Genomic DNA, 13,818 nt, shown 5'->3' with positions numbered 1-13,818 from the left:
GCACTACAAGCAAATGTATGGGTATCCCTGAGCAAGAAACCAGTGAGGAGTGGCTCAGATCCCCAGTGCTTCCAGACCAGCAAAGGGTAACAGGTGCCCCTAGTGCAAACTCACTTGCCTAGTGGTAGTTAGCAAAGAGTTGACAGACTGTGAACTTCTCCACTGGATGCAGGGGCTTCTCAGCAGATGATCAGGACATGAGTGTCTTATGATAGAAAAGGTGTTTGTCACAGAGGTGTTTGTACCTGTCGCACTGCAGGTTAACCCATTGCATTGTCAAAGCCTACAAACTCAGATACAGCTCTTCAACAAAGGACTACTTGGCTCTAGAGGAGGAAATCAGCCATTCAAACCTAAGCCGCACTCCAGATGGATCTGTCATTAGGATTGCAAATAGCACCAGGGTTAGTACCTTCAGTTCCTGGGTGCACAGGCAACCCTCCAAAGGGGTCCTCTTGGTGTTGTTTTTTTTCACTGTCAATACCACGTACCTGTTACAACATCAAGCTCCAGTGGTGCAGTGCATCCATGTGCTAGAAACATTTTTGGTGGGCAGATTTTGTGCATCCCTGCAGGTTGCTTGCCCTCTTTTTCCTGAGCCACCTACCTTACCTGAAGAAAAGAAATCAGAGATTTTTTTCTGAGTGAATATATTCTTGGAGGGTAAAAGTACATGTGAAAGGACTAAATCAGCCTCTTCTTTCACACTTAAGAGGACAAAAGAAAAATGAAAGCCTGTCAATATGTACTTTCTGTTTGGGCCTGGCATTTTGATGGCTGTTTTGGCCAGCTCATATTAGATTAAATTAGGTACCTTCCGAAGCAGCAATGAATGATTCACAACTTTTTGCACTGCTTCCAGCTGGCATCCTTGTGCTGAGGCAGTATCTCAGCTGGTCTCTCTGCATTCTCCATCTGGGTGCCTCAGCAGCAGCTTGTCATGAGTCATTTTGAACTTTGCCTTCCTCTTCAGCCTTTCCCAAAGGCAGCACCCGCTCCAGCAGGGTCTTAGCAGCACAGCCCCTCCTGCCATCAGCTCACTGAATGACTGGTATTGCCTCCAAATTCAGCCTGCTTCCTCAGTCCCTTTCTCCTCATAACCAAGCAGTTCTTTCCCTCAAATGTGGCAGTAAGGATCATCTTTGCCAGCTGGCCTTGCACAGCTCTCCTTCTCTCTGGAGGGGAAGCACACTCATTACCCTCACCTCTGAAGACCTTTCAGTCTGCAGACATGCATGTGCAGGTCTTTAAGTTCTCCCACCTGATTCCCTGGCCTGGTACATTTTTTGGAAGAACAAAAAGTTTGAAAATGTCAAAACATTTAAAGTTGGGGTGAATTTGTTTTCAAATTGTATCTGACTATCTCACCATATGTCATCATCTAGAAGCACTAGACTTTAACAGGAGTGCATATGCCCTGACTGCAGCCAGCCACAGGCATCCTGTGATGCTGCATGGCTGCGTAATTCTGTTAGCCACAATGCACTACAGGCACATAAATTCAGGAAGAAAGTATGAACTCCATTCATTAAGGTGAGGAAACTGAGAGTTTATGGACCTGGTCTGTTAACATCAATCTAATAAACATTGCAAATTGGGAAAATTGGGCACAAAGCAGAATTTTTTTGTGGTTTTTACTTTTTTCCTTGGAAAATGTTGGCAAAATGGAAATTTAAAAGATAAATCACCATGCTGAAACCCACATTTTCGTCTTAAAATTATTTGCAAGGAGACTTTATATCTAATTTCTGTTTAGAGATGCCTCATAGCCATGCCTTGTGGTCTGCACTTACACTGCTGCTTTTGAGAGGGCAAAATGACTCCCAGACTTCCAAAAACACATGTGGTTTGTTTCTTTTGCTTTCTCATCTCTCTGCTGAAGGCTCCCTTGTCTCCAGTGAGCTCTGGAATGAGGCTTCTTCTAGTAATCCTTCAAGATTTATTTTTCATTCCTCAAAACTTGTCACATCCCTCAAAATTTACCATAGGCAACTTGGTCCTCTTCAGGTATCTTCTTTATGCATTCAGCTCATTCCTAAATCTCTTTCTTCCAGACAGCCCTCTTCCTTCCTATCCATACTTTAACAATTTGTATAAGTGACAAATTACTTTCTTATTCTGAGCTGCAGCTTTGCCTCTGTATTTTGCAGTATGAAGGGCATCCTTTTTTCATATTCTGTTTTTTTTTTTTTCTTCTCTCTATACTTACACAACAATGTAAGTGCCTGAAAATCAGCAGCATTTCTGTTTTGATGAAATTATTCATCCAGTCACTCAGATTTGTTCATGCTGGATTGAGCACACATAAAGGAGATTCCCTGGCTGAGCTGCTTTCTGGGAGGGTGGATGGCACCAAATAACCTGTGGTGCCTTCCACCCCGCTGCAGCTAAACAGGACCCTCAGTTTCTCAGATCCTTTTCCTACAGATTCTTTTCAGGCATTCCTGTTGCAAGGACATGTGTACTGAACACCTGAGGAGGGAACATGCATTAACCTCTAAGGGATCATGAGATCACGTTTTTTTAACTTCTGTGATTAAGAGTAACACTCTGTTTCAGAGAACTTTGCGTGTAACAGCACCTGGTGGCTTTTTTCTTTATTCAGCTCTCCCATTTCCATACTAGCATACTGGCACAGGAGACTGCGCACATAAGGTAAAAAAAAGTTAGAAGAATTGATGTTGTAAGCTGACTTGACTGCCAGGAAAGAACTTAGCATGCTTAGTTGCTCCTGTCAGATGGCAATAATAAGTCTACTTGCCTTAGATTTATTCACTCAGAATACTGTCAAGCAATTCTATCACTTGATGCTGTGCTTATTTCAAGATTCATATGGATTCTCGTAGAGGTGTTAAAACCCTATAGCACCCATTTCCATCACCCAAAGAGTCAGTCCTCAGCCAAGAAACTGAAGCTGTTTCACCTCTGCGTATTCTGACAGACACACTGAGGTGACCACCAGGCAATAGCTAAAGCAGCTGCTTTAGCAGGATGAGAGTTCTTAACCCTTGGGTAAAGGGCTGAGGGAATGTTCCCCCTGCTCCATGATGGCTCTCCTGTGTCTTGCCTTCCTTCCCTCTCCTGCACTCTTATACATTCCCCGAGGCAGGGGTGCGGGTGACTGGAAATGTGAAGTCAGCTGATAGGATGCTGCCGGACTCCCTTCGCTCTGCACGGCTTAAGCTCTCCTTGCCTAGCGCTAGTGAAAGCAACTCGGCAAGCCTTTGCTCAGCTCAGCAGGCTGCCGTTTGCTGCAGATACAAAACCGAAATCCATCCTTCCACCGCCTACTTACCATCAGGAGGGTTATATGTCTTCTTGCCTCTTGTTTCTTTCCCCAAACCTGTGTTATCAAAAGGAAGCTCTATTCTGCTGCTAGCAATGCGTCCTGAGAGGTGGCTATGTTGGTGTTGCCCTGCTTTCTGTGTGTGGGCATTCATGTTCACATCCTTGATTAAAGGTAGGCTCTCTTTGATACCAGTTTCTAGAATATTTTCTAGTCACTGTCTCTGCTTCTGTTTTCTTGAATGAGTTCAACGTAAAGCTTCTACCAGCTATTTCTAACCTGAAAACTGTAACATTTCAACAGTATTTAAAAAGACCTAAAGCAATACTGGTTTTCTGACGTAAAACTCTTCATTTTTGTTTGATAACTAATTGAAGAACTGTTTCTAGAAAACAATAAAAATGGAAGAGGAGTCCTAGTAATTTCATTTGGTGCTTGAATTTGCAAGTGCTCAAATAATGCAGGCTATGGATGTGCATGGTCAGTACTCACACTTTCAAAAGTGAGAACTTAATCTATTGTTGTTCACATTTGGTTTTGATCTGTGTTTAAATATGCTGCAGTCATTTCTGCACACAACTCTCACTCAGTTTAGCAGGATTTTTCTTTTAGGACACACATCTGTTTTGAAAGTCTCGCTTCTGCAGATGACCAAATGTGCATTAAATATAGTGCTTGTGTTAGCAAGGCATAAGATATTGTCTTAAAGCAGCACCATGAGATAAGACCTAAATACTTGTCTGGTTCTGTCACTTTGTTTTAAAGCATGTGTCTATTAAGAAGCCAGTGGGAAAATTTCAAATGAAACATGATTTTAGACTCATTGACTTTAGTCACGAGGCTTTATGTTCCCACAGCAGTGTACTTCTAGTCACAGTGCTATGGGCGGTGATGACGAAATCTGAAAAGAAAAATTTTGGTTGTTTTTTGAATTGAACAATGCACCATCTAAAAGCATCCAAACTTTATAGACATTCATGTGTCTTCTCTGAATGATGGTGAAAGGATGAAATGAAACATCAAGTTTTAAAATTTTTACTAAACTTTTCTTTCCATACATTTAAGTGACCAGTAGCCAACATTTCAGCTTGCAGTTATGATAATCCCCTGCAATTTCAGGATGCTTTGTATCACCTTGGAGGCAAAATCTCTTTTTCAAGAACAGGGAAAGGGCAGTCTAAGCATGGAAGTGCAGCATACTGAGACCAAGCGTCTCCCTGCAGGACATCTGTGCATCCACAGGCCCTTGTATTCACTGAGGGATATGTAAATTGCAAATTTGTGTTCTATGCTGTGCCAGAGACCATGCTGCCTGACACAAACCCCTTCTGTGTTTAATATTTGCAATCATAAAGGCTTATCATGGTTGCTTGTCTAATGTGTGCTAGTGCAGTCTGGGACTAATGCAAAAAACTTATGACAATGAGTCTGAAAACAAATTTTTCTTCAGTTCTATCAGTAATATCTTTGGGATCATCCTATAGCTTTGATAACACACCTGTGTACAACATGAGAAGGAAATTCTAAATCTTGACCTCATAAAGTATTTCTATTTTAGGTGCTGAATTACAGCAATGCATTGTAATAGCAGAGTTATTCCAGAAAATTGTTCTTCTGAGCTGATGTTGCCAGAGCCAGTATTATTTAATATTTTCCTTTTGAAATCAAAATGTATAACCTTTAACATTGTGAAAATGACTGTTTCAGGTTTGGACTATGTGTAGCAGGTTAGGAGCATTTTTCTTAACTCTGAGTCAGCTCAGTGCCTGTCACATACCTTGTTTCTTCTAAGCCACCTGGTCTGTTCTTCTTTAATGAGGGTTACAGCTGTGATCTGCTTCTTCCCAGAGAACATAGATACACGCTATAGATACTACACAGATGCATGCTATTCCATAAGAAATGTTAATGTTTCCACTTTTTTCTTGTTCACAAAGTTCATTAATAAATAAACTTTCTTCAAAGAAAAACTGTGCTATCTGGAGATTGGAAATATCAAACATGAGGATCAAATGCAGTCGTAGTGTTCAAGATGAGGAGGCATCATTGTAGTCACCTAATCACCTGACAGAGATTTTGATACAGTAGTTGCAGACTCAAGCTTTTAATTTCTAAGTAGCTATGCTTCTCATAAACACCCTCTTTTACCAGGAAGATTCACAAAGATTACATCTGTCACATTTCTACTTCTTCTATTTCACACCACCTTATTCTACTTTGATACCAGGTGTGATACCAGGGTGGGCCAAATGGAGCCCATAGGCTAAATCCAGTTTAGGGGACACAAAGATTGAAGCCATTACCTTACTCTTTGAGGAAACAAGGAGTAGCCAGCATTCTGCAGGAGGATGCTTTCAACTGACAGCATACTAGTAACCCTCTCCTCTCTGTGCTCTGATGGCTTTAAAGATGGTCAAAAGCATGAGATCCATAAATATAGCACAGACTAGTATGTTATCCAGCACCTTCTTCCCCTTTTTCTTACCTCTAGCTTAGCTGTTCTTTATCTTTACTAACACAGATACCACAGCCTGCAAGTCAGAGGAACGGTTATTTCACAAACTCTTCTCCCAGTACAACCAGTTCATTAGACCAGTGGAAAATGTGTCTGATCCTGTCACAGTGTATTTTGAACTGGCCATTACCCAGCTTACAAATGTGGTAAGACTCACTACAGAATACTGCTGAGCTTTGGGGATGGTTGTAAACACACGCAAATCGCTGAAGCAGGAGATGGAAATGTGATGGCTGCGTGCACCCACAACTCTCCTAGCTGGTATTTCATATGTGTCTAAGTGCACATACTGAGACCTTTGCTGTTCTTTCAGTCAGACAGGTCGTTCCAGTTGCTTGAACAGGCGGTTTGAATGACACGGATTCGTTTGCTTACTCTGTAGCAACAAACCCCTCTGCTTCAGGTAGCAGCCTCCAGAGCCCAGGGCAGAAGTACTGAATGTTCAAGCCCACTCTTCACAGGGCTAGCCCACTCCAGAGACATCTGATGTGTCCATGTTTTGTGTAGCATATGACCAGTTCTCCTGTGGGGCTACTGTCATTTCCCAGTGGTCCTGAGGGGAAAAATCTTCTCCTTTTTTACATGGTTTTTTTCAGTCTATTTGTTTCAAAATGACATAAGGAAAAAGTGGTGTTGCAACTGGAAGAGTGGTGTTTTAAAGCATGGAGGTGGGGATGAATGTTATGAATGTTGCATGTTTTGGAATGCAAATGGGTGTGGGGCAAACACGATGAGCAGGAGAGAGGCAATCTGGAAGAAGCAAAACGTCACCTTTCTGATTCATGACTGATTGGCAATTGCATTAAGTGACTGCAAAAAGAAGGTCTCTGTATAACAGTTACCTAATTTAGTGCTGGTCAAGTACATCTGCTCTAGAGGTCTGCATAGAAATCCAAGAACATTGTGATATGTGTTCAGATGGCATTTTCCTTGGATCTTGACCAATTCTGTACTGTGTAATCAGAGCTTTTTAAACACTGAATCTGACAAAATACACAGCCACAAGAAGAAGCTTATTCCTCTGGTACAGATCAGAGCAATTCTAGGTTGTGTGCTCTCCAGATATTCAAGCTCCTGGCAAAACAGTGCAGCTTTCTGTATGTCTGATATTTATGGAGCATGATTTTTCAGTAAAGCTTTATTAATTTTTCAGTAGGGCTGCACACAACTGTGTACAATGTGTAAACCTCTTGAAAGATGCTAGAAAAGAATCTGGCATTAGTTAATGTGAAATTCTATTTTCTGGTTTTATGGGCTAAGTTTTTGGTCATCTCAGGACACTGTAACTGGTTATTGCCTGTGTTTTTTATAGGATGAAGTCAATCAGATTATGGAAACAAATTTGTGGCTAAGACACGTAAGTGACTGTGTTGCATTTCTCATGCATTCTGCATTGAAATGATGAAATGTGTGTTATCTTATAAGTTACATCTATCGAACAAGTTCTTGTTTTGTAACAAGGATTTTAAAAACTAATAAGGAGAAGCTCCACAGTTGAAAAAGTAATTTCTCCATTCTTTTTACCAAGAAGTTACATCTTCCTTCTTTCCTGTGGGATATATTTTTCTTCTCCAACTTCATGATGATAGGTTTTCTTCTGGAAAATCTAGCTGGATGTACTCCTTAGAGTGATTAAATATGCAGCTCTGCAGTCCTAGGTCATCTCCACCAAAACATTTATTAGAAAAAGGAACATACCTCCATTTTTCCTGATAGTTTTAGTGCTTTTACATAGATAAAGATACTTAGAGGACCTAAACTGCTGCAAAAATATAGCTAACTTGCATCATTATTTTCAGGCACTGATTGTGGTCCATGCAAAGTTTTCTGTAAATGATACTGTACTTATGATAGGAGAGAGACCATGGAGCATGGCCCCATGATAGGGCAATAGCCAGCAATGCAAGAGAGCTGCTGTGCATCCCTTGCTGCCCTGACCTGGTTCCTACTCCTGTGGAAGCAATACTGTCTTCTGGCAGCAGCTGCCTGTTCGTGTGCATGTGTGCTGCCTAGCTCATGAGGGTACTGGTCTCCTCTGGTGCTGTTCTCCCCTAACCAATGGGGTGCTGCAGCAAGGCCCCTATTTCCTCTGGCAGTGGGGAGGTTATCTTTCACAGACAAGGCTCTTTACTGATGTGGGAAGACAGAGGAGAGATCCCAGCATGCCAGCAGATCATAACAATTGTCACCCCATGGCGTCACAGAGAACAGAGTAGCTAATCAAGGGGAGCAGTATTCACACATCCAGTGTTTCTCCAGGTCATGGCTTTGCTGTCTTTTGGACCATTGTCCCCTTCTCTGTGTGCTACACTTTTATCATACTTTCTTGTTTTACAGGAAGATCTGAGAAACAGATATTTGTTGATAATTTAAGGTTTTAAAATCCTTGTCCATTCTTCTTCCAGATTTGGAATGACTACAAACTACGGTGGGATCCCAGACAATATGATGGCATTGAATTTGTTCGGGTACCAGCAGATAAAATTTGGAAACCAGATATTGTCTTGTATAATAAGTATGATGATTCATTTTACCCATTTTATTGATTCATTTGACTCTTTCTCTCAAAAATATCCCCTTGCAGCACCTATGAAAGCACCCATTACTTTTTATTTCCATGGTAATTTTTTTTCTTTGCCTCATTTGTCTTTCCAGTGCTGTGGGAGATTTTCAAGTTGAAGGCAAGACCAAAGCCCTCCTTCGCTATGATGGAATGATCACCTGGACCCCACCAGCTATTTTTAAAAGCTCCTGTCCTATGGATATTACCTTTTTCCCATTTGATCATCAGAACTGTTCACTCAAATTTGGCTCATGGACCTATGACAAAGCCAAAATTGATCTTCTGATCATTGGATCCAAAGTAGATATGAATGACTTTTGGGAAAATAGTGAATGGGAAATAGTTGATGCTTCTGGCTACAAACATGATATCAAATATAACTGCTGTGAGGAGATCTACACAGACATAACATATTCCTTTTATATTCGAAGGTTGCCAATGTTCTACACCATAAATCTGATCATTCCCTGTCTTTTCATCTCATTCTTGACTGTGTTAGTTTTTTACCTGCCATCTGACTGTGGTGAGAAAGTTACTCTTTGTATCTCTGTGCTTCTTTCTTTGACTGTATTTTTACTGGTGATCACAGAAACAATCCCATCCACTTCTTTAGTAATTCCCCTAGTAGGTGAATATTTACTCTTCACAATGATATTTGTGACTCTGTCAATTGTCATCACAGTGTTTGTCCTCAATATACATTACAGGACTCCAACCACACACACAATGCCCAAATGGGTAAAAACCATCTTCCTTAGCCTGCTCCCCAAAGTCCTGTTGATGCAGAGGCCACTAGAACAGCAGAAAAAAAACACCTCCAGAAAAAACGAGAGAGCATCAGAAAGTAAGTTGGGCAAGTCAAAGCGCAGCAAACACAAAGACACCAAATTGCACACGGAGCAGCGCTGCAGCCACTGTGATAAGGCAGCTGAACTCCCAAGGACCAAAAGACGGCTGAGCCATCAGTCCCTGAAATGGATGGCAGAGCACATGGAGTACTCCCCAGAGGTGAAGGATGTCATTAGCAATGTCCAGTTCATCGCAGAGAACATGAGGTCTCAAAATGAAACCAAAGAGGTAAGGGAGGTAACCATCCCATTAGGGCTTGTTTTGATTGTATTGAAATCAATGGTGATGACAAGGTGGAGTGCCTGTGGGTAAAGATCAGGGGCGAGGTCAGCAGGGCACATGTCCTGGTAGGAGTCTGTTACAGACCACCTAGGCAGGATGAACAGGCAGACAATGAATTCTGCAGGCGGCTGGAAGAAGTATCATGATCACCAGCCCTTGTTTTCATGAGGGATTTCAACTTGCCAGATGGTTGCTGGAAGTATAACACAGCAGAGAAGAATCAACCTAGGAGGTTCCTGGAGTGTGTGGAAGATAATTTCCTGGCACAGGAAGCAAGCCAACCAGGGAAGGTGCCCCACTGGGCTCACTGTTTGTGAACAGAGAAGGACTACTGGGAGATGTGATGGTTGGAGGCCGTGGTCACAGCGACCATAGAATGATAGTTTTCAATTTGGGGTAAAGTTAAGAGGGATGCTAGCAGAACTGGACCTTCAGAAGCTAGACTTTGGCCTGTTTAGGAGGTTGGTTGTCAGAGACACTTTAAAGTCAGTCCTGAAGGTCCAAGGAGTCCAGGAAGACTGGGCATGGTCTAAGAAGGAAATCCTAAAGGTACAGGAGCAGTAAGACAGGTTGCTGGGGAAGAAGACCATCTAATGAATTTGCTTGTGTGAGGTTATAAATTTTTTATCCTATTTGGGATTACTGTCATAGAAAATGATGCACATTGGAATTTAAAGAATTCTGGGGCCACATCCTCATGTGTAAACACAAGCAACTAAAGGAAACTGCAGAAAGATGTGCTGACACTGAGACCTCACAAGGAGCAGGAATTCTCTGACACTTCAAGATATTTTTAAAGTGTTTAGAACCTAATGAAACATATATCTTTGATCTGTCACGGAATTTTTGCTTTTGAAGTTTTTTAGGTGCTCTATGATGGTAAAATCCATTTCAAAACTAAATACTGCTCTATTTGTATTGAAATTCACAAAAGCTTTATAAGGGAAATGTTGATGTGCATACTTTCTATCAGAATATTGTGTTGGAATTCATGCAACTTCTGTGAAACCTAAAGATTACCTTTTTTCCCCTAAAACCTAAAGATTACACTTTCTCTATTCCCTGCAGAAGAATTTTCATCTGAAAACAAAATCCATTAATTTCTGAATAAAGGACTAGAGTTAAGCTGGTGACTGAATTCATAGAATGAGCATGTAGTACGTGCCAGCCCGAAGCAAAAGACAGGAATTTATTGCCATAGAGGAATATGGGGTTTGAGCTGACCCTTGCTCAGTACCTATGCCCTTAGTGCTTTCCTTAACCCAAACATTTCGGCCTGGCTTTCATTATCACACCAGCTGCATAAAACATATCCATGTACTGATTCAGCTGCTTTCTCTGATGCTCTCCCAAAAAGAAGAAGTTTTGCATGCAGTCATCCAAATAACTTGCTGTCCTGATTATGCAGCTCAGGAGAAGTCCTCCTTTGCTAGTTTTGCTGATTTGCATTTTGCAAATCTCTCCTGACACATGAAATTGTATTCTTAGTCCAGTGTGTTCATCAGCAGCTTTGTACCTTACCTTTCAAAACATATTAGGGATAGGAAGCATGATTTTTCATTTACAAAAATCCCTTTTTCAGGGAGAAAATGGGATTTTTTCTCAGGCAAGGACAGACAAAAGTGATTCTGAAGGCTGCTTCTGCTTCAGCCAGATATACAAAGCAATATGGGTGATACTATGTACTAGTCCTGCATAAATAAAAACTCTTTAAAAATTGTAGCAACACTTACAGCTGTGGGAGTTCTTCCTGCATGTTTTTTCATGCAAAATACAGCTTCCATTTCTGATTTTCAGAAGTCCTCCAAGTTCTTCCCTGACTTCCAGCATGTTACTATCCATGGTCATGAAGTTTTCTTCAACCACCCTCTTTTTCATAACATCCCCATCACTCAACCCAACACTACTGATTTTACAGCTATCGTCTCAGCAGCCTTGGGAGGCTGGATAGGATTAAACCAAATACAATCCTGAAAAGTCTTACCTTATTTATCTTTCTCACCTGGGCTGAATTACCTTTATCATAGTTTACAACTTTGAACTTACCCTACTTGACTTTTACTTATGCTCCCCAATAACTGCCGCTGTATTCCTCACCCTCAATACAATAAAAATCCTAAACCCAGTATTTTCTGGGAGGAAAATATAATGAAATTGGGAAAACACATGGAAGATCCCTCAGCAGAGAGCTCTTGAACAGTCACTAGTTTATATGAGTGAATGTTCTTCTGCAGCAGTGTTTCTTGTGCAGTGCAAGTTTAAAGCTACGGTTTGAAGGACAGAAACTTCATTGAATGTGGTTCTAAGGTCTGTCTCTCAGCCATACAAAATCCACTCTGTCCTGCTTAGCACAAGATGCTGCATTGTGCTCAGTCAGAGCCCTTGTTTTGCTATAGTCCATGTGTCCATGTGTCCAGTTTTCTGAAATCAGTTGGGCTTGATTGGAGAGACCGTGTTTCAGGTCAGACCAGTATAATAGCAAACTGTGTCTTGCATGGGCTGTCAGGATAAATCCTTTGGCAGGGTTTAGTGATGTGCAGCTATGGTGGCTGTGCCTGCTGTTAAACCACCCCACCCCACTCTGCACCACTGATCTGCACGATCAGGTCCTATTTGTTAATGTCGGCATCACAACCATGGATGGGCTGCCCTCAGACTTGAATATTTAGAAAAATTCAGCAGACTAGGACAGTGTTGTATGTTAGCAGCCAAAAGTGGCAAAATACCATTAGAAAATCAGCCCTCTCTGAAGAGACTTGAAAACTGCAGCAACTATAAGCACAGCAAGCAACATTCCTGACTTGCATGTGTGTTCTTCCTCACATTCAAAAGCACAAGAGGCATTTCTATTGCATAATGTCAACTCACAATTGCATGTAACATTTCCTGTCGTTTATCCTTTTCTTTTTTTATTCTCTTGCAGGTGGAAGATGATTGGAAATACGTGGCTATGGTGATAGACAGAGTATTTCTCTGGGTATTTATAATTCTTTGTGTGTTTGGGACTGTAGGGCTCTTTATCCAGCCACTAATAGCAAAGACATAACTTGATCCACTGCTTTTTATCCACTTTTGTTCTTGTTTCATTTTTGGGTCAGAAATTTACCTTTTATTTCTCTCCTCTAACATAACCCTTCTGCTCACCACCTCCTCAGCACCCAGCCGCAGAGGGTCCCAGAACAATAAAGTATGTGTTGACATTTATGTTTGAAATCAGACAAGTCTTAAACAGTTAAATCATATTTGAAAACAAACGGACTTAACGTTAGAATGTGGTTACCATGTGAGGCATATACATTTGAAAACTACATACTTCTAAAATCTTTCCAAACGAATTTGATCTGCCACTTAGCTTTGCATGTGACCGAAGTCCCCTTTACTTCCTGATGGTGTGTACCAAGACCTTGATGAGCTTCAGCAGGACTTCCAAGCCACAGCTCTTGTCAGTTACAGTGGTCCTAGCCCACAGGTTCTGGTCTGAAAACTCTTGCTTGCTCAGGCTCAGACATAAACCAAACAGAGAAGGGTCTGTCCCTGAGCAGCTACTTGTCACAGACAGAATTGGTTTGACAGCATTGGATTGATCTGAATTTTCCCATTTTTAAAACCCAAGACCAACCTGGATTACACACATCCCCGTAGAAAAAGGCTGGATACCGTGAATCCTGTGCAAAGCTGAGCACCTTGTTTCAAACAGCTGTGCAGCAATGTTCTGTTTGCTGGCTCCTCGTGGGTCTGTGCTGTGTGTGCAAGCCTGTAACTGTAGGGACATGTCCTTTGGGGCTGATGTCACTGCTACGTAATCAGGTCCCAATCCTAGTGTGCTTCATCCTGAAACACTTTGCAGATGTGTTCCTGATGTGGTTTCTATAAAATGTGGATGGTTTACCCTTAAATCCCTTGTTTGTTTGTATTCCTGTTAGTTCTGTGCTAAAAGATTCTTCTTTAAAAGGCACCACTACAATTAAACCCAATGACTTCAAGAATACAAATCCCTTCTCTCTTATAAGAGCCTCTAAATTTAACTGTGCAGTGTCAATGCAGTGTTTTCAGTGTCTGACATGTATCAGTCTCGGCTCTGAACATCACCAATCCTTGGAATGTATGACTCCCTGTTTCTGAAGTCACTGACTGGCCTTTTACTCTTTTTTGATGTTTCATAATAAAGAGAATAGGAATGAGTTAGTGTATATGTTAGAGACAAAGGTGGAATGACAAGAATATAACTGTCTTAATCCACCCAGTCATGATTGTAGAAGAAAAAGTAGAAGAAAACTATTATTTTCTGTAATCCCCCTGAATGTTGCTTGATTATATAGTGAC

General features: G+C 41.3%; 1 protein-coding gene across 1 annotated transcript; it reads left to right on the top strand.

Annotated features, from left to right (window-relative positions):
- Positions 1 to 3,381: 3,381 nt before the first annotated feature.
- CHRNA6 (cholinergic receptor nicotinic alpha 6 subunit) lies at positions 3,382 to 12,541 on the top strand (the record flags this gene model as incomplete). The annotated part of the gene is made up of 6 exons (XM_082301158.1): positions 3,382 to 3,460; positions 5,808 to 5,947; positions 7,114 to 7,158; positions 8,207 to 8,316; positions 8,457 to 9,441; positions 12,419 to 12,541. The coding sequence occupies 6 exons, from the start codon at positions 3,382 to 3,384 to the stop codon at positions 12,539 to 12,541; spliced, it is 1,482 nt and encodes a 493-aa protein (XP_082157284.1).
- Positions 12,542 to 13,818: the final 1,277 nt, after the last annotated feature.

The sequence above is a fragment of the Coloeus monedula genome (assembly GCF_965178545.1).
Source record: "Coloeus monedula genome assembly, chromosome: Z".
In the NCBI taxonomy this organism is placed as follows: domain Eukaryota; kingdom Metazoa; phylum Chordata; class Aves; order Passeriformes; family Corvidae; genus Coloeus; species Coloeus monedula.
Note: the sequence above shows the minus strand (reverse complement) of the source record. Positions and strands in the feature narration are given on the sequence as shown.